The following is a 24,352-nucleotide window of genomic DNA, read 5'->3' as shown; positions in this document are numbered from 1 at the left end:
AGGCACCTCAGCTTTCTCAAATACCCCCCTAGAGAGTGAATTGGTAGCACCTTGGGATTTGGTAGCCTTGTTACACACTAGAATAAGAGACCTCCCTAAACCGTTTAAAGACTATGTCGTTCTGAAGGACACTCTGGCGGCATGGCGAAGCGTGCGTAAGCTATATAGATTGCCCATGTACATTACTCCTAATATGCCACTGTGGAATCTCCCAGCATTTCCGGAGGGTAGGCATTCGGGTTTATTTCGAATGTGGAAGGGTAAAGGGATTCTTGTATTGCGTCATGTGCTGAATGAGGGAGGTACTGAGCTTTTATCATGGCCTGAGGTCCAATCCAAGTATCAGATCCCAGCCTCCCATTTTCTGTCCTATAAGCAGATACACTCTTATTGTAGGGCGCAATCGGTGACTTTGGGAAACCCTGAGAGATTAGCCTGGTTTGGGGCTCTGGTGGGAGCACAGGACAACTCTTTATCCGAGCTATATAGAAGAATGCAGAATATTCTCTCTACCCCATTAGGGGACAAAGTATATAAGAGGTGGGAAGAAGAACTAGGGGAAGATGCAGTCACTCCTAAATTGAGGGAAGGGATGGAGAGGGTGAGACAGGCAATCGCAAATGAAACATGGAGAGAAATGCATTTTAAGATCCTCCATAAGGCTACGTATGCATTTGATCTGTCCTATAGGGACGCGCCTGCGCACTATCTGAGATGGTGCCCAAAATGTTCACAGCAGAAAGCCAACTTGTTGCATGGGCTTTGGAGTTGCCCTCACTTGAAATCCCTGTGGGAAGACTCTGTCGGGTATATCCAGCAAGTCTGGGGAGTAAAACTGCAAATGTCACCTTTGCACTGTATCTTCCATTATATTCCGCTGGACGAAAAGGGAGAAATATCCCACGCTACTAGGATTAAGGGGATACATTTGTTCCTTTTGGCAGTGGTAAAAACCATACTTAGACACTGGATATACCCCACAGTTCCTACATTTCAAGAAGCACTAGGGGTTATGAAATATGTCATGTATCTGGACAGACTAGATGTAGAGGGTAGCAAGGAGAGGTCCGCAAAGCAGTTTTTTCTTACCTGGAAAAGATTTATTGTACATTCTTTGACACCGACAGAAGTATCTGAGGTTGTAAGGCCCTTTGTACATACTAAGTGGTATCTGGAGGGGAAACTGAAAGGCACATTGGGGGGACTGGAGGTAGTCTAGAGGGAGATTACTGTAAGGATCGTTGATGTTGCCGCATTTGACTGCGAACCACATGACCCAGGGGTTCTATTGGGAGAAACTGATATGGCATTGAGAGTTGGGGAAAGGTTGGGGGGGGGGGGGAGGGTGGTACTTGTTAAGGGGGGGAGAAAATTGAAAAGTCGGATATGGCACGTACTACTTGCATGCTGGATGATTATGTTTGTTATCATGAGAGACGGACTTATGTATCCATGCCTGCGTGCATGATTTCTTGTAAATTGTACACTTGTATGCTGCCTATTTCTTTTCCGAAATAAAAATTGTTTTAAAAAAAAAAAATAAACTCATGGGTTGTTTTGGCTTTATGTTTTGGGTCATTGTCCATCTGTATTATGAAACGCCGACCAATCAGTTCGGCTGCATTTGGCTGTAATTCATCTGTCCTGTGTCACATAATCAATAAACACTAGGGACCCAGTGCCACTGGCAGCCATGCATGCCCAAGCCATCACACAGCCTCTGCCGTGTTTCACAGATGATGTGGTATGCTTTGGATTATGAGCTGTACCATGCCTTCGCCATACTTTTTTCTTTCCATTAGTCTGGTAGAGGTTTATTTTGGTTTTATCTGTCCAAAGAATGTTCTCCCAGAAGTGTGCTGGTTTTTTAAGATTTATTTTTTTAGCAAAGTCCAATCTAGTCGTCTTTATCTTGAGGCTTATGAGTGGCTTGCACCGTGCAATGAACCCTCTGTATTTACTTTTATGCAGTCTTCTCTTTATGGTAGATTTGGATATTGATACTCCAATATCCTGGAGAGTGTTGTTTACTTGGTTGGCTGTTGTGAAGGGGTTTCTCTTCATCATAGTAATTATTCTGCGATCATCTACCACTGCTGTCTTCCGTAAGTGTCCAAGTCTTTTTGCATGGTTGAGGTCACCAGTGTTTTCTTTCTCAGGATATACCAAACTGTAGATTTTGCCACTCCTAATAGTATAGCAATTACTCAGATAGGTGTTTTCTGTTTTTGCAGATGAAGGATGGCTTGTTTCACCTGCATAGAGAGCTCCTTTGACTGCATGTTTACTTCTCAGCAAAATCTTCAAAATGCAAGCACCACACCTCAAATCAACTCCAGGCCTTTTATGTGCTTAATTAAGAATGAAATAATGAAGGAATTGCCCACACCTGCCCATGAAACAGCCTTAGAGTAAATCGTCTAATTACTTTTGGTCCCTTTAAAAACAGGGTGCCACATGTAAAGTAGCTGAAACTCCTAAACCCTTCATCCAATTTTAACGTGGATACCCTCAAATGAAAGCTAAAAGTCTGGACTTTATGTCCATGTACATTATATAACTATAGCTTGAATATGTTTTAGTAAACAGGTAATAAGAAAAATGTCAGTGTCCAAATATATATGGACCTAACTATATCTGAAAACCTTTACAATCATCAGAGTAGCCAGCTACAACAGTTATACAGACCCTGCTGAAGACACCCATCCCCTGGATAGATTACATCCAGACTTACACATAAAAGCCTGAATTTTCACCAAGTGGACACCTACTGCCACAACTTACAGCTGTTAACCAGAAGTCCAGGGGAGATAAATCAGCAAGATAGAATACCAGAGGTGCCATTATTAGCTACTTTGCCAGCTTCCATACCTCATCATCTGGGGAGAGAAATTGTACTGTATACAACAACTTTTGGATGTACTACAACTCCTATTTTACACTTAGTAAAGAGGAAATGTTATTGTTATACTACTGACCTGATTATTTACACCACCTTTTCAATGCACTGATCCCCAGGGAGCAACTGCCTGAGGGAGTGCACTGTGACAAATCATCTCATCAGGGCAACTACCACTCCCATCCTCTGCACTGGCTTCTCAGGGGCTCGCTGCACATATATTATCAGTACTGGCCATCTTCTTTAAGAAGACAACCTCTAGAAGACCACTTTTAAATGCGGTTTTGCGTGGTTGTCTCAGAGGGTTTACTTTACTTCTTTTTATCACCTTTTCCTTTATTCTGTATGCATGATATTATTGTCATTCATGTTTTATGTTTTGTTTTGCTTTATGACCTGAGCAAACTCAATCTGTAATGAGTGTTTTTGTTTTCTATGCCAAGTCTTAACCCCATAAGGACCAGTGCCGTACATGTACGGCGCTGGTGGACGTGATTTAAGGACCAGCGCCGTGCATGTACGGCAGGCTGATCAGTCGGGTGCAGGAGCTGTGCCCGCCCGTTCAGCGTTAGGGGTCCGGCAGTCACTGATAGCCGGACCCGTGCTGTATGCGCCGGCATTGATTAAAACACTGATGCCGGTGCATTAACCCTTGCACTGCCGCGGTCAGCACTGACTGCGGCACGTGTGGGGTGGCCATCCGGTCCCCACGCTGCTTTCACAGGGACCCGATGGCAGGGAAGGCAGCCCGATGCCTTCCTTAGGCATCGTGGCTGCCTTCTGTGACAGCCTGTGAGATCCAGCATCGTCATCTCATCCCGCCAAAATAATACCCTACTTAAGACAATCACCCCAAAAAAACTATGGCTCTCAGACTATGGAGACACTAAAACATGATTTTTTTTTGTTTCAAAAATTATATTATTGTGTAAAAGAAACAAAAAAAAAGTATACATAATAGGTATTGCCACATCCGTAACGACCTGCTTTATAAAAATATCACATGACATCCAGTTAACGTTGTCAAAAATAAAATAAAAACTGTGCTAAAAAAGCCATTTTTGTCACCTTACATCACAAAAAGTTTAATCGCAAGTGATCAAAAACTCATATGCACCCTAAAATAGTGCAAATCAAACCGTTATCTCATCCCGCAAAAATAATACCCTACCTAAGACAATCGCCCAAAAAATAAAAATAAATGTCTCTCAGACTATAGAGACACTAAAACATGATTTTTGGGGGTTTCAAAAATGATATTGTGTAAAACTTAAATAAATAAAAAGTACTGTATACATATTAGGTATTGCGACGTAACGACCTGCTCTATAAAAATATCACATGACCAACCTCTCAAAAATCACCCAAAAAAATAAAAAAAACTATGGCTCTCAGAATATGGAGACTCTAAAACATAATTTCTTTGTTTTAAAAAATGCTGTTTTTGTGTAAAACTTAAATAAAAAAGTACACATACATATTAGGAATCGGCGCGTCCGTAAGAACCTGCTGTATAAAAATATCACATGACCTAACCCCTCAGGTGAACACCGTAAAAAAAAAAAATGTATAAAAAAAGCTATTTTTTTTAACCTTACATCACCCCAAAGTCATATGCACCCCAAAATCCTACCAATCAAACCGTCATCTCATCCCGCAAAAAATGAGCACCTACCCAGGACAATCGCCCAAAAAATAAAATAACCTATGGCTCTCAGAATGTGGAGACAGTAAAACATGATTTTTGTTGTTTCAAAAATGCTGTTATTGTGTAGAACTTAAAGAGGACTCTTCACTTGTATAAACTATGTGAACTGAGTATGCTGCCATAAAGAGCTGCCATTTCCACATACCATAGGGGAAACCACATAGAAACTTTCTCTGCCCTTGTGACCAAAGAACTTAGGACCATCAACAAAGGCCTAAACATCCCTGATAACCTCAACAAGAGGGAGAAGATAGCCCTGACGGATCTCACGAATAATGAGTCCATTGTGATCAGAAACGCGGACAAAGGAGGAGGTATTGTGATTCAGGACAGAAATGATTATTTGAATGAAGCGTTCAAAATCCTGGGAGATGAAGATTACTATCAGGTCCTGGTAGAAAATCCGCTAAAAGAGGACACCAAATTACTAATCCATTTACTGGAAACGGCCGAGAAACATCGAGTCATAACAAAAAAAGAAAAAGATTACATCCTAGTGGACCATCCGAACCTGGCCCTCTTCTATCACTTACCAAAGGTGCACAAATCTATCGATAACCCGCCGGGGAGACCCATCATCTCTGGCATCTCTTCTTTAACCTGCAACCTGTCACACTACATTGATATTCTGTTACAAAAATATGTAACGAAATTGCCGTCACATCTGAAGGACTCAGCGAGTCTGATTTCCCTCCTTAAAGATATCAAATGGAAAGAGTCTTACATGTGGATAACACTCGATGTCTCAGCACTGTATTCCAACATTCCACATGCAGCAGGCATAAGTGCTATACAGCTTTTTCTCCAACAGGATGAAACTTTACCAGACCTACAAAGCAAATTCATTCTGGATGCGATAGATTTCACTCTGAACCACAACATTTTCACCTTTGAAAATAAAATATTTAAGCAAACGAAAGGGACCGCGATGGGTACGCGTTTCGCGCCGAGCTATGCAAATTTATATATGGGTCTATTTGAGACCCAATATATTTATAACAAACATCCTTGGCACAAGCAATTGATCTTCTATAGGAGGTACATTGACGACCTGCTACTAATTTGGGATGGAAATATGGAAGACGCTGCCAGCTTTACGTCTCACCTAAATAACAACACATTTAACCTTACCTTTACCGCTAATTACTCAAAGGTGGCCATAGAATATCTAGATTTGGTCATATCCTCAAAAGGAAACGTCATCAAGACCAAAACTTTCTTCAAAAAAGTCGACGGCAATAGTTATTTGGATTATCAGAGTTCCCATCACAAAAAATGGAAAAACAATATTCCATTTAGCCAGTTTAAGCGCATACGCAGAAATTGTACTAAGGATGAAGATTTCAGAAACCAAAGCCAAGTCATCAAAAGAAGATTTCAAAAGAAAGGGTACCCTAAGGAAATTATAGATGCAGCATTACAGCGAGCTGAGGGATACACCCAAACAGAATGTCTCACTTCATGTACAACCAAACCAGGTGACTCAAAAGTTACAGAAAAGTTTAAATCCGCCTTCATTACGACATACAATACCAATCATAATACCTTGCGGAATACCCTCACTAAACACTGGCATATCCTACAGGCGGATCCTTTTTTAAAGAAACATATCCAACAAAAACCTCAACTAACATTCAGGAGGGCCCAAACGCTTAAAAATATTATTGCTCCAAGCCGATTACGGGACTGCAAAAAGAAGACAATAAATACCATCACTTTCTTTCCCCAACTGCTCGGAAGTTATAAATGTGGACACTGCCGCTGCAAATGCTGCTTGAACATTTCCTCTCGAATTTCAAAATTCTCAAGCAACTCTACAGGAGAGCAATTTGAGATAAAAACTTTCTTAAATTGCTCATCAAGCTATGTCATCTATCTATTAGAATGTCCATGCGGACTACAATACGTAGGCCGCACCACCCAAGCACTGAGAGAAAGGATCAACAACCACCGCTGGAATATATCAAATGGTTACACCAAACATGGTGTATCCAGGCATTTCCTTCAGGTCCACAACAAAGACCCAACAAACCTTTCCATAACTCCGATTGAACAAATTCCGGTTACCTACTCTAACAGATTTCAGAAACTGAGACGGAAAGAAATGTTTTGGATTTTCAAAATGCAAACCATAGAACCCTATGGTTTAAACGAATCACTAGAGAGCAACTGCTTCTGACCAGTCCTCTCCCAATCAACAGCTCTGGGACATACACTTTTCCTCACTAGCCCACTGTCTCATCAGCTATTACTTCAACCATTTCACACTTTCCAGTCCCTACCATCGCAACACGTCCGACATCACCAATTTCCCAGCAGTCACCTGCCATCTACCCAGTATATTTGGTCGGCATACCTTTACATAGGTATTTGTCCCCTCAGTACACAGCCCTCCTGCCACCAGCCCACCCATAATCACCCACATTGACCCACATACCCGTACATCTCTCCATTCCACCGTTAGAACCCCCTACCAGTCCCTCTATTTCCCCCCAAATAAATTTTCAAGCAACCCCTACACCAGTTATCCATACATCAGGCCAACAATGTTCCCCCAATTCAATTGTGCTCACATCATCAGTCTTTATATATATATACATATATTCATCTTATACTCATTTCCCATATCATCCAGTCCACTACTGCCCAAATCCTCAACCATATCACCCCACTAGCCTTTCAGCCGCCTATACACCCCACATCACTCCCCTCCATTCATTCACTCTATCTAGTCATCCCCCCTCTTGGAATCTCCCCTGTTAGCGATCCCGTCCCTGCGGCTTAGTAAGCCAGCATCTCATACAGCGCTCGGCGCATGCGCTGTTCACAATGACAGCTCCGGTCCGACGGACCGAATAGCTGTCAATCGCAGACTCCGCCCCCCTCTCTCCTGCTCTTCTGAGCGCGCCTTCCAGCAGGCGTGCAAGGCCGCGCTCCAAGCCCCAGTACGGACCTTACAGGTAAGATCAGCAGCCATGTGCTCCACATCTCTCCATGCTTCCCTTGTTATCTCTAATCATTTTGGGCCCACTTCCCAGTTGTCACCTCTTTCAGCATTGTCTGCATCCAATAGCAGTTTATATTATATTATATTAATTGAACATCCATCGCTGCAAGTTTCTCATCCATTCAGGCTTCTACATTACGATCTATTTACCTGTTTATTTAATGTTCATTTCCTTTCTGTTTAAATCAATGTGGGACTAGTAATCCCAGACCCATTTGGTTGCCCTGTGCATGCTTACTATGGTTATTACATACATGAAGTTTATGATGACCATCGATATCCAGCTTACTATATAATATATTATATACAGACGTGGACAAAATTGTTGGTACCCTTTGGTCAATGAAAGAAAAAGTCACAATGGTCACAGAAATAACTTTAATCTGACAAAAGTAATAATAAATTAAAATTCTATAAATGTTAACCAATGAAAGTCAGACATTGTTTTTCAACCATGCTTCAACAGAATTATGTAAAAAAATAAACTCATGAAACAGGCATGGACAAAAATGATGGTACCCCTAACTTAATATTTTGTTGCGCAACCTTTTGAGGCAATCACTGCAATCAAACGCTTCCTGTAACTGTCAATGAGACATCTGCACCTCTCAGCAGGTATTTTGGCCCACTCCTCATGAGCAAACTGCTCCAGTTGTGTCCGGTTTGAAGGGTGCCTTTTCCAGACTGCATGTTTCAGCTCCTTCCAAAGATGCTCAATAGGATTGAGGTCAGGGCTCATAGAAGGCCACTTTAGAATAGTCCAATTTTTTCCTCTTAGCCATTCTTGGGTGTTTTTAGCGGTGTGTTTTGGGTCATTGTCCTGTTGCAAGACCCATGACCTGCGACTGAGACCAAGCTTTCTGACACTGGCTAGTACATTTCTCTCTAGAATTCCTTGATAGTCTTGAGATTTCATTGTACCCTGCACAGATTCAAGACACCCTGTGCCAGACGCAGCAAAGCAGCCCCAGAACATAACAGAGCCTCCTCCATGTTTCACAGTAGGGACAGTGTTCTTTTCTTGATATGCTTCATTTTTTCGTCTGTGAACATACAGCTGATGTGCCTTGGCAAAAACTTCGATTTTTGTCTCATCTGTCCACAGGACATTCTCCCAGAAGCTTTGTGGCTTGTCAACATGTAGTTTGGCATATTCCAGTCTTGCTTTTTTATGATTCGTTTTCAACAATGGTGTCCTCCTTGGTCGTCTCCCATGTAGTCCACTTTGGCTCAAACAACGACGGATGGTGCGATCTGACACTGATGTTCCTTGAGCATGAAGTTCACCTTGAATCTCTTTAGAAGTCTTTCTAGGCTCTTTTGTTACCATTCGGATTATCCGTCTCTTAGATTTGTCATCAATTTTCCTCCTGCGGCCACGTCCAGGGAGGTTGGCTACAGTCCCATGGATCTTAAACTTATGAATAATATGTGCAACTGTACTCACAGGAACATCTAGTTGCTTGGAGATGGTCTTATAGCCTTTACCTTTAACATGCTTGTCTATAATTTTCTTTCTGATCTCTTGAGACAGCTCTTTCCTTTGCTTCCTCTGGTCCATGTCGAGTGTGGTACACACCATATCACCAAACAACACAGTGATTACCTGGAGCCATATATATAGGCCCAATGGCTGATTACAAGGTTGTAGACACCTGTGATGCTAATTAGTGGACACACCTTGAATTAACATGTCCCTTTGGTCACATTATGTTCTGTGTTTTCTAGGGGTACCATCATTTTTGTCCATGCCTGTTTCATGAGTTTATTTTTTTACATAATTCTGTTGAAGCATGGTTGAAAAACAATGTCTGACTTTCATTGGTTAACATTTATAGAATTTTAATTTATTATTACTTTTGTCAGATTAAAGTTATTTCTGTGACCATTGTGACTTTTTCTTTCATTGACCAAAGGGTACCAACAATTTTGTCCACGTCTGTATTTATGTATATTTAATTCCAATAGCGGCTCCAGTCCTATATGTAACTATACATGCGGCCACACATGCGCAAGCATACGTGTTTGCATGCATCCCCCCCTTATGCAGTCTATTCTATAATAGATTACATTATGTTCAAATTATTTTACAATTAATCAATTTTTTATCTGTCCTTATTTGTGATATCTTCCATGTGTGCACATTTTTAATCTCTCTCAACGACGTAATCTAGTATTTTCGCCTCTTGTTTTAATTTATTTGATTTGCATATGTGCGCAGATTTCTATGTGCACATTTACTTCTAAATTCATTTTAACACGATTACGTGCACACATTCTTTTCATTTTATATCATTCTATATTATTATTTTAAATCATTAGACAAAAAAATGTTTTTATTCTGTACCGAAAAAAACTTTTAAAACCTGTGATCTCCTAGACTTGAAAAAGGAGTGTACCAACTCCGAAACGCGTTGTCTACCATCAATAAAAGACCCCTTTATCTATCCACCGAGGTCGTGATTTTGCGCCAAAAGGTATCAATTGGTGCACTACACCAGTGCACCAACAATCTTTTTCCCTTTGCAACACATATCACTCCTCTGGAGCTTTGGCTACTCCACTTACGAGGACTGAGAAGATACCGGCTGCACTGACCCCCTGTCCTCACGAGTGTTGTGCCTACGTACGCACAACACCAGAAGGTGAGCATAACTTTCGATGTTTTGATTACATTCTTTAACTGAATCTACTACCCTATGAGCGCCTCCCATCTCTTTTTTTCGCCACTATCGCTGCCATAAAGAGCGGGGCCCGGGATCTCACTGCACTTACTATTATCCCCGGGCGCCGCTCCGTTCTCCTGGAGGTTTTTTTCTCCCAGGCTGTGAGCTGTGCGCTGCGATTGGCCAGCGCTGCAGCCTAGGATAAGGAGACGCCCACAGGACAAGGGAAGACCCGCCTACTATAACTTAAGGAGCAAAGGTACCGGAGCCTATAACGGGAGAACGGAGCGGCGCCCGGGGATAATAGTAAGTGCAGTGAGATCCCCGGGCGCCGCTCTATATGGCAGCATACTCAGTTCACATAGTTTATACAAGTGAAAGGTCCTCTTTAAATTAATAAAAGTATAAATATTAGGTATCGCCGTGTCTATAAGAACCTGCTGTATAAAAATATCACATGACCTAACCCCTCAGGTAAACTCCGTAGAAAAATAAAATGTGTGTCAAAAAGGCATTTTTTGTCAACTTACATCACAAAAAGTGTAATACCAAGCGATCAAAAAGTCATATGCACCCTAAAATAGTACCAATCAAACGTCATCTTATACCGACAAAAAATGAGCCCTTACATAAGACCTTCACCCAAAAATAAATAAATATGGCTTTCAGAATATGGAGACACAAAAAAAAAAAATCATGTTGTCGAGTCGTAAAAATCTGCTCTATCAAAATACCACATGATCTAACCTGTCAGATGAACATTGTAAATAACAAAAAATAAAAATGGTGCCTGAACAGCTATTTTTTGTTACCTTGCCTCACAAAAAATTTTTATATAGTGCAACCAAAAAACATATGTACCCTAAAATAGTACCAACAAAACTGCCACCTTATCCCGTAGTTTCCAAAATGGGATCATTTTTTGGGGAGTTTCTACTCTAGGGGTGCATCAGGGGGTCTTCAAATGTGACATAGCAAAATTATCCCAGTGAAATCTGCCTTCCAAAATCCATATGGCGTTCTTTTCCTTCTGCGCCCTGCCGTGTGCCTGTACAGCAGTTTACGTATGGGGTGTTTCTATAAACTACAGAACCAGGGCAATAAATATTGAGTTTTGTTTGGCTGTTAACCCTTGCTTTGTTACTAGAAAAAAATTATTAAAATTGAAAATCTGCCAAAAAAGTGAAATTCAGAAATGTCTTCTCCATTTTCCATTAATTCTTGTGGATCACCTAAAGGGTTAACAGAGTCTTTTCAAAATCTGTTTTGAATACCTTGAGATGTGTAGTTTCTAAAACGGGGTCACTTTTTTGGAGTTTATACTCTAGGGCTGCATCAGGGGTCTTCAAATGTGACATGGTAGTTTACACTTATCCCAGTGAAATCTGCCTTCCAAAAACCAAATGGCGTTCCTTTCCTCCTGCGCCCTGACGTGTGCCCATACAGCAGTTTACGACCACATATGGGGTGTTTCTGTAAACTACAGAATCAGGGCAATAAATATTGCTTTTTTTGGGCTGTTAACCCTTGCTTTGTTACTGGAAAAAAATGATTAAAATGGAAAATCTGCCCAAAAAGTGAAATTCTGAAAATTCATCCACCTTTTCCTTTAATTCTTGTGGAACACCTAAAGGGTTAAGAAAGTTTGTAGAATTAGTTTTGAATACCTTGAGGGGTGTAGTTTCTAAAATAGGAACATTTATGGGGGGTTTCCACTATGTAAGCCTCACAAAGTGACTTCAGATCTGGTCGGTAAAAAGTGGGTTTCGGAAATTTTCTGTAAAATTTCAAGATTTGCTTCTAAACTTCTAAGCCTTCTAGCGTCACAAAAAAAAGAAATTTCATTTACAAAATGATCCAAACCTAAAGTAGACATATGGGAAATGTAAAGTAATAACTATTTTGGGAGGTATCACTATTTGTTTTAAAAGCAGAGAAAATAAAATTTTGAAATTTGCTAATTTTTCATCATTTTTTGTAAATTTGGTATTTTTTTTATAAATAAAAATAAAATATTTTGACTCAAATTTACCACTATCATGAAGTACAATATGTGACGAGAAAATCATCTCAGAATGGCTTGGATAAGTAAAAGCTAAAGTTATCACCACATAAAGTGAAAAATAGCCTGGTCCCTAAGGTGAAAAATGTCAGGATCCTGAAGGGGTTAATAGTCTGAAAGTAGAAAACAGCTGGAAAATGTGGCAAACATAAGCCAGACAAAGTCTCTTTTATCCTGGAGCAGATTAAGCACTGCTGTACAATGTCATTTATGTGTTGTAACTAGAAGCCTGAGTTTCTGGTTTTTATGTCATATGTTGGAGGAGTTTAGGAGTAAATTGTGATTATAGGTCGCTGTTTTATGTGAGTATACAGATTGATCAGGAAAACGGACACTTGTCATGAATTTGCAGGGACCATCACCAGTCTGCAAGGTCTATACAGTGCTGTGGAGTAGTGATGGACAAACATCTGCCGGGATGGTTCGCGAACGTGATCGCGCAAACACAATCAAATGTTCGCGAACCGCAAGTTCGCGGTGGGTCCCATTCATTTTAATGGCAGGCGAACCTGAAAAACCTTCAGCTCATATTTGCAGCCAAGAAATAATTATTAGAAGTGCACAAATAGTCTCACAACATGGACAGTGACATACCAGATGTATTATTTGAATTTGCGATCTCCATTAAAAAAAAAAATTTATGCGAAATATCGGCAATTCAATTTTCGCGCATGCGCAAATGCACTATACAGTATCGAAATGCACTTGAAAGAAAGTATATTGGTATATAACACCCCGCTTCAATCTGTTTTTTTTTTGGGGGGACTGGTATATCACACCAGTAGAAATTGTTTGTTCCAATAACGCTTGTCCCTCTATATACCTGCAGTATCGCAGCAGAACCGCACCACAACTGCCGCACAATACAAATGCACTATAATATACTTTCTAGCATAGAAAGTATATTATAACATTGTACAAGGAAGGCAATCCATTAGAATATACAGTACAGACCAAAAGTTTGGACACACCTTCTCATTCAAAGAGTTTTCTTTATTTTCATGACTATGAAAATTGTAGATTCACACTGAAGGCATCAAAACTATGAATTAACACATGTGGAATTATATACATAACAAAAAAGGGTGAAACAACTGAAAATATGTCATATTCTAGGTTCTTCAAAGTAGCCACCTTTTGCTTTGATTACTGCTTTGCACACTCTTGGCATTCTCTTGATGAGCTTCAAGAGGTAGTCACCTGAAATGGTCTTCCAACAGTCTTGAAGGAGTTCCCAGAGATGCTCAGCACTTGTTGGACCTTTTGCCTTCACTCTGCGGTCCAGCTCACCCCAAACCATCTTGATTGGGTTCAGGTCCAGTGACTGTGGAGGCCAGGTCATCTGGCGCAGCACCCCATCCCTCTCCTTCATGGTCAAATAGCCCTTACACAGCCTGGAGGTGTGTTTGGGGTCATTGTCCTGTTGAAAAATAAATGATGGTCCAACTAAACGCAAACCGGATGGAATAGCATGCTGCTGCAAGATGCTGTGGTAGCCATGCTGGTTCAGTATGCCTTAAATTTTGAATAAATCCCCAACAGTGTCACCAGCAAAGCACCATCACACCTCCTCCGCTTCACGGTGGGAACCAGGATGTAGAGTCCATCCATTTACCTTTTCTGCGTCGCACAAAGACACGGTGGTTGGAACCAAAGATCTCAAATTTGGACTCATCAGACCAAAAGCACAGATTTCCACTGGTCTAATGTCCATTCCTTGTGTTCTTTAGCCCAAACAAGTCTCTTCTGCTTGTTGCCTGTCCTTAGCAGTGGTTTCCTAGCAGATATTCTACCATGAAGGCCTGATTCACACAGTCTCCTCCTAACAGTTGTTCTAGAGATGTGTCTGCTGCTAGAACTCTGTGTGGCATTGACCTGGTCTGTAATCTGAGCTGCTGTTAACCTGCGATTTCTGAGGCTGGTGACTCGGATGAACTTATCCTTCGCAGCAGAGGTGACTCTTGGTCTTTCTTTCCTGGGGCGGTCCGCATGTGAGCCAGTTTCTTTGTAGCTTGTAGCGCTTGATGGTTTTTGTGACTGCACTTGGGGACACTTTCAAAGTTTTCCCAATTTTTCGGACTGACTGACCTTCATTTTTTTTCTTGCCATAATACAAATTCTAACAGTCTATTCAGTAGGACTATCAGCTGTGTATCCACCTGACTTCTCCACAACGCAACTGATGGTCCCAACCCCATTTATAAGGCAAGAAATCCCACTTATTAAACCTGACAGGGCACACCTGTGAAGTGAAAACCATTTCAGGTGACTACCTCTTGAAGCTCATCAAGAGAATGCCAAGAGTGTGCAAAGCAGTAATCAAAGCAAAAGGTGGCTACTTTGAAGAACCTAAAATATCACATATTTTCAGTTGTTTCACACTTTTTTGTTATGTATATAATTCCACATGTGTTAATTCATAGTTTTGATGCCTCCAGTGTGAATCTACAATTTTCATAGTCATGAAAATAAAGAACTATTTGAATGAGAAGGTGTGTCCAAACTTTTGGTCTGTACTGTACATAAAGATAAAATGTAACCTTTAATAATGTAACTATGAGGGTCCATTCACACGTCCGTAAGTGTTTTGCGGATCCACAAAACACGGACACCGGCAATGTGCATTCTGCAATTTGTGGACCGCACAACTCCGGCACTATAATAGAAAATGCCTAATCTTGTCTGCAATTGCTATTTTTTTTGCGGAAACGGAAGCACAGATGCGGAAGTGCGGATCCGCAAATGCGGACAGCCCATTCCGGCCCCATTGAAAATGAATAGGTCTGCACCCGTTCCGCAAAATTGCAGAACAGATGCGGACCCATTTTGCGGACGTGTGAATGGAAAAGATATCCCTCAAAATGAAAATATATTAAATTATTAAAGTTAACCAAAAAGCATAGATGTGGTAGGCAATAATAAGTGCTTGGCGGCACCAAATCAGAAACCATATGTCCTATCACAAGTCGGGGGGTTCCAGTGCACATCGATGAATCCAGGAGGGAAAGCAAAAAAACATCCATCCCTGGGCTAGATGATGATGTGGTATTGAAGGACAGGTTGGGCAAAGAGCTGTCCTTGATATTGTCCTACAGGGGGGTGCTATTCTGGCCCTGATAGCCTAACCACAGACCACCTACCCTGACAAGAGCGACCTCGTCCGGAACCTTACCCTATATAAAAATGGCCCTAGTAAGCCCCTAGCCCCCTGACTTCCAGGTGATCACTATATAGATCTATGTGTTTTTGACTCATTATAAAAGTACATTATAAGTATATCGCACCCCTCTGTATAGTACACCTATCGATAGCACACCTATACTAGTGCTTAAAATGACTTTTGTGGCCCTATTAGCTAGTGTTTGGTGTCCCTAACAGCCTGTCCCTGCTCCACACAGCAACCTCTCCCTACACTGACAAAAGACTGAATGTAAAATGGCGGCCAGATCAGGTTTATTTATAAGGTAGTAGGGGGTATGTCCATGTGCTGAAACGTCTCAATTAGCTGTCCTGTACCACCTGATGGCTGTGTCATGGGTCAAAGTTCTTCACAATGTAAAAGAATATGGCGGGCGCAAATTTCTCCATATGTTCGCATGTTTGGCAAATCGCGAACATGCAAAGTTCGCAGCGAAACGACCGCCGGGCGAACCGCAAGGCCATCTCTACTGTGGAGGTATTATGTGTAATTTCCCTGCACATCATTATTTTATATGTCACTTAATATGTAGGCAGTGATGCTTCTGAAGAGTCATGTTTAAAGAGGACCTTTCATGGGTCCAGACATTATGAAATAACTAGCAGGTTATGTAGGGCATAGTGCAGGGATGTAATATCGCTTACTAGTTTGTCTGGGCGCCGCTCCGTTTGCCCGCTGTGCCCCCCGTTCACTTCTCCTGCCTGGTATGCTAATGATAGCATCGGTACAGTACAGGGAGGAGGAGACTGCCCTGTTTCTCAATGGGCGTCTCCTTCTCCCAATCACAGCGGAGAGCGTCACAGCCAGGGAGAAGGTGAGCAGTTTTTTGTCCCTGGCTGTGACTCTCTCCGCTCTGATTGGGAGAAGGAGACGCCCATTGAGAAACAGGGCAGTCTCCTCCTCCCTGTACTGTACCGATGCTATCATTAGCATACCAGGCAGGAGAAGTGAACGGGGGGCACAGCGGGCAAACGGAGCGGCGCCCAGACAAACTAGTAAGCGATATTACATCCCTGCACTATGCCCTACATAACCTGCTAGTTATTTCATAATGTCTGGACCCATGAAAGGTCCTCTTTAAAGGGGTTATCCGGGGGGGGGGGGGGGGGTCAGCCAATAGCAGACCGAGACAGGGATGAGCCTCCCTAGCATCGCTGGTGACGCTAGGGAGTCTCGTTCCCGTCGCGGCCTGCTATTGGCTGCCCCCTGACGCCACCTTACAGTCATTGCAAAAATTAAAGAGCAGCCCATGATTTTGCAGCAATTTGAATGCAATGTAATGTTATTCTGTGTACTGTATATCTGTTCAGTAGCTGTTTCTGAAGGCCTGGTGCTCTTTTGCCAACCTGGTTGGTGGGATCTGATTGTTTGTTATGGGCAACTAAGCCAGTTCTACTTTACACCAGTTTGATACATGACCTTCCTCCTGGAGAGTGTTCTTGATCTGGCCAACTGTTGTGAAGGGTGTTTTCTTCACCAGGGAAAGAATTCTTCGGTCATCCACCACAGTTGTTTTCCGTGGTCTTTCCGTGGTCTTCCGGGTCTTTTGGTGTTGCTGAGCTCACCGGTGCGTTCCTTCTTTTTAAGAATGTTCCAAACAGTTGTTTTGGCCACGCCTAATGTTTTTGCTATCTCTCTGATGGGTTTGTTGTGTTTTTTCAGCCTAATGATGGTTTGCTTCACTGATAGTGACAGCTCTTTGGATCTCATCTTGAGAGTTGACAGCAACAGATTCCAAATGCAAATTGCACACTTGAAATGAACTCTGGACCTTTTATCTGCTCATTGTAATTGGGATAATGAGGGAATAACACACACCTGGCCATGGAACAGCTGAGAAGACAATTGTCCCATTACTTTTGGTCCCTTAACAAGTGGGAGGCACATATACAAACTGCTGTAATTCCTACGCCGTTCACCTGATTTGGATGTAAATACCCTCAAATTAAAGCTGACAGTCTGCAGTTACAGCACATCTTGTTCATTTCATTTCAAATCCATTGTGGTGGTGTATAGAGCCCAAAATGTTAGAATTGTGTCGATGTCCCAATATTTAGGGACCTGACTGTATTTATACATAGTTATTAGATCTCCCCTCAATCGTCTTTTTTGTAAAGTGAATAACCCTAATTCTGATGATCTTTCTAGGTACTTTAGTCCATCCATTCCAGTTATTACTTTAGTCACCCAACCACTGCACCTGCCATTCTGTTATATCTGTATTCTACATGAGTGTTAGTACCTGTTCCTGAAGGCACTTTGCTCTTCTGACCTCAGTTGCATTGCCATTTACACTGACCAGCCATAACATTAAGTGAATAGTATTTATTATATCATGAAAATGGCAGCTGGGTGGAATATCTAGTATTGGGCATCAAGTGAACGGGCAGTTCTTGAAGATTAAGTGTTTGAAGCAAGAAAAAGGTCGAGTTAAGGATCATAATGACTTTGACAAGGACCAAATTGTGATGGTTAGACAACAGGTTCAGGGCATCTCCAAACGGCAGGTGTTCTAGGGTGATAAGGGCTGTTTCACACGAGCGGATGCCGTGCGTGACATCCTCTCCGTGAATGACAGCCAAGACCCGATGCGGACTGCAGAAGCACGGAGCATTAACATGACTGATAATGCTCCGTGCCTCTCTGTGATCTCTTTACTACGAAATCACAGTGAGATAAAGTTGTCACTGTGATTTCGTAGTAAAGAGATCACAGAGAGGCACGGAGCATTATCAATCATGTTAATGCTCCGTGCCTCTGCAGTCTGCATCGGGTCTTGGCTGTCATTCACGGAGCAGATGTCACGCGCGGCATCCGCTCGTGTGAAACAGTCCTAAAGCTAGGAACCAGCTCAAAGATGCCCCAGGCCACAATAACTGCGACATTAGCAAAGTAGGCCGAGATAACTGTCCCGATGGTCCTGCCAACCTTCTCTTCTGCAACCAGTGAGGAGGGTTAGCTTGAGCTAGGATCTGTTGTCACCTGTGACGGGTGGTGGTGATTAATTATGCACATCCCTGCCTGAACAGCTGTTACAGTAAGTGACCACACTATTTCCTCACTCTTTAAAACAAGCCGCTAGCTGATTATTTTACACTGTCAGCCAACACATGCTCTTCTTCTAAAACATACTCAAATTTCCATTACAAACGCATTCTGTTTATTTCCTCAGCTAGTAAGATATACGGAAATATAATGCACCCAAACAGCCCTGCATCTGTCTAAACAGGCGTTTGTCCTGATTTCTATTAAAAATAATTGTCCTGCCTGTGTCCTCATAAAAACTGCCTTGTGTACTTTGTATTTGGTGGAAAGAAAACCTCTTAACACAAATATAAAACTGTCATTCTTATGTAGATTAAAGTTCTTGCATTTCAAAAGCATTAGGTAAAGAGGAGAGTCTTGATAGAGTATGCTAGTAGTGCTTTATCAAAGCATATTGACATTGTGCATTAAAGTGGCGTGTCTTAATGGGGGCTCGGTGCATTCTTGAGAATTTGTTTCATTGTGTAAGACACACACACCTGGCTCAACATGCAGGGGCCGCAGCGTCATCAAATCATAGTATGCCTGCGTAGGTCACGCTAACAGGCCCAACCAGAGGGCTGTATGTTTTGGCAATGATTCAATCAAACCAAGTCTGTCTCACGCGACCCTCCTCTAGTTTTGGGAATTCAGTACTTCAGTATGAAGTACTATTACTGGCTTATAGTAGCACATTTTCTCCTCTTCTTGCTACCCGTGCCAGATAGTCTGGAAAGAGACATTTATAACAGGGTGTGGTTGTCTTTCATCACCTTGTGGCTTTTAAGTTGAGGTCTTTGATTTCTTTAGAAGCTGAAATTCAGCTGAGGATTTGTACTTGGATTTTATAAGCCAGGTCTGGGCTATGGGCCGATTTCGCAATGAATCAGACTGCAAAACAATAATTTCAGTATTCTTTTTTTTCCTACCTTTGCTTTATTACATTTCTGACACTAGGCAAGTTTCCTACAGACTTATTTTCCTGTCTTGTTACATTAACAGCCGCCTCATGGGTTTAATGTGAATTATTCACCAGTGTATTATGTCCAGACTGTACATTCTGTACTGTGTCCATGTGCCGGGCAGATGTACAGTGCAGACCAACAGAGGGTGGCCACGTGAATTCTTCTATTGTGTTCTTAATTGTTCCTTATTTTCAATCCCCAAAACTGCCCAACTGGATTATTAACAGCTGCATACACAGGGATTTAGCTGAATATACTATTAGCACATGCAGTATGTCTCAGCTTTAAGGTACAATTTTTTGAGATACTCGACAAAGGGCCAAGGTATAAGATGTGCAATTTTTTGCCAAAATTAAGCCACAATTCAGGTGTAAAAATCTGTTTCAAAGTAAGAAGAGAACTCATTTGGCATGTAACAGACTTGTGATGCCGAAAGAACATGGTGGTTTTGGGCTCCTCGACCCCCTGACTTATTTTTAAGCAGTCCACCTAAAACGCTGGCTCCAATTAAATGTCACAAATAGCCATATTCTAGATACTGAGCATGATTTGGCATGTATATCCCTACAACAACTTACAGGTCTGTGGGGCCTGATAACCTCCGCTTCCATATGTAACCCTCTCCTCAAAGGGACTATGTCCATGATCCAAACTACTACTGGAGACCATGGCCTCCTCAGTGCTCCCTCTCCTCTCATCCCAGCTCAATTGATCCCATTCCTCTTACGTCCAAAAGTCAGGAACTCATCCCCAGTCTGGAATAGATTCAAAGGTCAGGCACTCAAATCTTTTTTGGCTGATATACTAGAACCCAGTGGTGTACTACAGCCTAGATCTTTTTCCCATACTACCAATTTCTTGGATACAGCTGAAATTCTGTTCTCATGTAAAGTACTGGTGCGGAGGAGGGCAGACATAGGAGATCACATTTGGTTTGAAAAGTTACTCACCCGAGATAGTCTCCCTCGTAAGCTGATCTCCATACTATATAACTCTCTCTTGGCCACTCAGAGTAGAGGGACATCTGCCTATATCTTAAAGTGGTCTGAGGAACTTAAAGGGAGTCTTTCACCTAATCTGAGCGTTTTAGACCGCTCAGATCAGGTTATAGACTCTTTAACCCTCATTACGATCATACCTTTGTCTTATGTGTCCCTCGCCCAGATAATGAAAATAACACTTTTTAAACTTATGCAAATTACCTTCTGAAGGTGCCCAGGGGCGGCGTTACTGGGCGATGTGCCCAGAAAAACACACCTCCAGCCGGCGGACGTCACGAGCGGCACCAGAGGACGGCGGGCTGGGAACTGGCCCGCACCTGCGCACTGCTCTGCCCATTATGGGCAGAGGAACATCCTTTCATATTGCGCATGCGCCGGCCGGCTGTCTTTAGTTGGCCGGCGCATGCGCAATAGGAAAAGCTATTCATGCGCAGGTGCGGGCCAGTTCCCAGCCCGCCGTCCTCTGGTGCTGCTCGTGACGTCCGCCGGCTGGAGGTGTGTTTTTCTGGGCACATCGCCCAGTAACGCCGCCCCTGGGCACCTTCAGAAGGTAATTTGCATAAGTTTAAAAAGTGTTATTTTCATTATCTGGGCGAGGGACACATAAGACAAAGGTATGATCGTAATGAGGGTTAAAGAGTCTATAACCTGATCTGAGCGGTCTAAAACGCTCAGATTAGGTGAAAGACTCCCTTTAACCAATCCTTTTCAGAGATAGAAGTTTTGCACATTCATCTTTGCTCTCATGGTTTCTCTAGGCGTGTGCGAATTCAGGAGCACTCATATAAAGTGATGACGCATTGGCATTATATTCCTAAATAATTGTATTTACCAGGCCTGCGGCCCTCAGACCTGTTCTGAAAGTGCAAAGATAAGGAAGGTACCCTGGGTCACATCTTTTGGTTTTGCCCGACGATATTGAGTTTTTGGGAAATGGTGTTGAGGGAGGTTAATTTGATTACCTCTGCTAATATTAAGCTAACTCCAGCTTCATTATGGCTTCCAAACGATACTTGGCGCCTGGCTAAAGGTGACCTTGCTACCCACTTAATACAAGCGGCGCGGTTATTGATATCCCTAAGATGGCTGCGTAAAGACCCTCCTACTTTTGAACAATAGGTCGATAAGGTAGACCAGATATGTCACCTTGAAGAACTGGCTGGGTGGGAAGCCAGGAACCACCAGTGCCAGTGGTATATAGACTTTGGGGTCCCTGGAAGCAATATCGAGAACTAAGAACTAATAATGTGCTGTAGAGCCTCCGCCTATTATTCAGGCATCTATATTTCTCAGGTCCTATTGATTATGCCTTCCTACTTATGGAACACTTTTGCAAACCAGGGTCTACAATCTAGCATGCCACCCTATCCTGGTCGCAGATTTACACAGCTGTCTAGATTGAGAACTGTCAGCCGTATGAACCCCCTCCCCTTTTCTCACCTTGCCTTTATTTACCCCCCCTCGTTTTTGGTCTCAGGGCCGGAGGCTGTGTCACTCGGTGCTGCACGTGTGGCTTCTCCAGCGTGCAGCACGATCCCCTGTTCCTTCCAGGCTGCAGTTAACGCTAAATGTATGGGCAACCTGTAGATGGGAGATTATATACTCTGCTCCTGATGAAAGGCTGGGTAGCACAGAAACGCGTTGAGTAGATGCTACATTAGGCAGGGATTAATTACTATACTCAGGTCATTGAGCTAGACAACAATATTGGGGCATGATCGGCGGCTACAATTGCATATCAGACCAATCAAACTCCCTTCTTGTCAGAATACATTTCCGTTAGCTCTGAATGACCTGCGGAGTAACCAGATACACATCAAGTGAATCTGTGAAGGAAACAGTAACACTTCCAGCACCGCACACAGTTTGTTTTACTCATTGGTGACAATGGGGCTAGTGGTGGGATATTTATGCTAACAATCCACTACCCTATAGCACCTAGCCTAAATTGAACTGTTGGAGGCTAGCCACTATATTTTAATATCTATATAATAAATGTATCATTTTAAACGTCCTTCTCAGACAGTTTCAGTTACTTAGTATTATAAGCACGCAAACCAGTATTTACGTTAATCATTCGTCCATGAATAGTTGATATAAAGTCAGAGAAAAGTTTCTGTCCCTCCACCACATATTTGTAGCCAGCACCTCCCTCGCTGCTTTGCCACTGCCTGGCCCTGTTGGTCAAAGCAGCGAAAAAGTGCGCTGGCTACAGAAATGAGTAGAGCTTGGCTGCACAAAGAGCAATGGTGATGCCCTTACTGCACCAATTTGCATATTAAAAAGTATGATATCGAACCTCAGATCAACAAGAGAAAAACAACATTTTTATCAGGTGAACCACAGCTATGTATAGGGAGGTTGATGGTGACAATTGGTTTCAAAGTAAGTATACCGCCATGTCGGTTAGACGTCCTGAAACATATTCATACGTTTCTTGTCCACATCCAGTCCGCTAATGCTGAGCAGTGTTTCTTTCCCTTTTTTGCAGATAAAGTGTCCGGTGCCCCATGGTAGGGACCTTTCGGTTTGGTGCACCTTCACTCTGCCAGTAATGCTGCCTCCACCTCTTGTTTGAATGACAGTCCCTGAGCTTTTAGAGTTGGTAGTGATGACTCAACCAGCTCTAAAAGCTCTGAAAAATAAAAAGAAGACTTTTCTTTGGATTAGAGGACCAAAAAGTATGGCAGCTGTGCCCACCCTACATGGCAGTATGCTTACTTTGCAACTAATTTAGAATTTTTGACAGACTCACGGAAGGTTAATCCACAAGTAAAAACCACAATTGTTTTTTACATATGGAAACGTGTCTGTGGTTTTTCCATTTGAGTCTCTAGGAACATTTCCTTGTCCTGTCTTTAAACACGTGGCACTAATTACATGGCTCGAAAAGACTACATCTTGCTCTGTCAAACCTAATCAATTTTTGTTGTAATTCTAAAAAGTGGCAACCAAACAATGGGTGACATAGGGAGTGACATGGTGTTGTTTTCTTGCAGGATGTGAATCCTCGTCTGAGCTTACCTTGGAAATATCTACAGCTGTGATGGATAAAGTGTTTGCATCTTTGAGGGATCTTACCAGGATTCGTTCACACTTGAAGTTGTTCAATTCTGTTCATGTACCGGGCAGCAATATTCAACAGGTGAGGACTTAAGTAAGATTTCTTTCCAGAGGTTAGTACTCAAAGGTTTCTGCAGAGTTAGGCCTCCTGCACACGACCATATCCATTTTGCAGTCCGTGGATCTGCAAACTACAGATGTTGTCCATGTGCATCCCTTACTTTCCTTGGTCTCCATTGTAAAAATACATATTCTTGTCTGCAAAATGGACAAGAATAGGACATGCTCTATAATTTGTGGCACGGCCACAAAGATGTGGATGGCACACAAATGACCTCTGTGTGCTGTCCACATTTTTTGCGGTCCCATAGAAATGAATGTGACCGCATTTGATCTGCAAAAATAAATAAATATCTGATCAGTGGGTGTCCAACTTCCAGAACCCCCGCTGATCAGCTGTGGAGCTACATTGAGCGCTGTGATCTCTTCCTAGACCAGTGATGTCCTATTCATCGGTCACATCTCCTAGATGCAGCTCAGTCCTATTTAAGTGAACGTGCCTGGGCTGTAATACCGAGCACAACCGCTATACAATGTACGGCACTGTGCTTGATAAACTGTGAAGAGGCTGTGGTGGTCACTGTTTAGCCTGAAGACCATACTTTTCATAGTGTTTTCACATTGATAAATTTGCTTCAATCTTTGGGTGTGAGAAATTTTTTCAAGGATTTATAAAGAGGAAAACCCATTGAAGTCAG

At 42.3% G+C, this 24,352-nt stretch overlaps 1 protein-coding gene across 1 annotated transcript in view; it reads left to right on the top strand.

The window, feature by feature from the left end:
* LOC122941666 (sec1 family domain-containing protein 2-like) overlaps positions 1 to 24,352 on the top strand; it is a 554,683-nt gene that overhangs the window by 431,413 nt on the left and 98,918 nt on the right. Inside the window, exon 6 of the mRNA XM_044299083.1 lies at positions 23,531 to 23,676. Coding sequence (XP_044155018.1) covers positions 23,531 to 23,676 — 146 coding nt within the window. The remainder of the gene's footprint in view (positions 1 to 23,530; positions 23,677 to 24,352) is intronic.

The sequence above is a fragment of the Bufo gargarizans genome, chromosome 1, assembly GCF_014858855.1.
Source record: "Bufo gargarizans isolate SCDJY-AF-19 chromosome 1, ASM1485885v1, whole genome shotgun sequence".
Classification (NCBI taxonomy): domain Eukaryota; kingdom Metazoa; phylum Chordata; class Amphibia; order Anura; family Bufonidae; genus Bufo; species Bufo gargarizans.
This window is presented reverse-complemented; position numbering and strand designations above follow the sequence as displayed.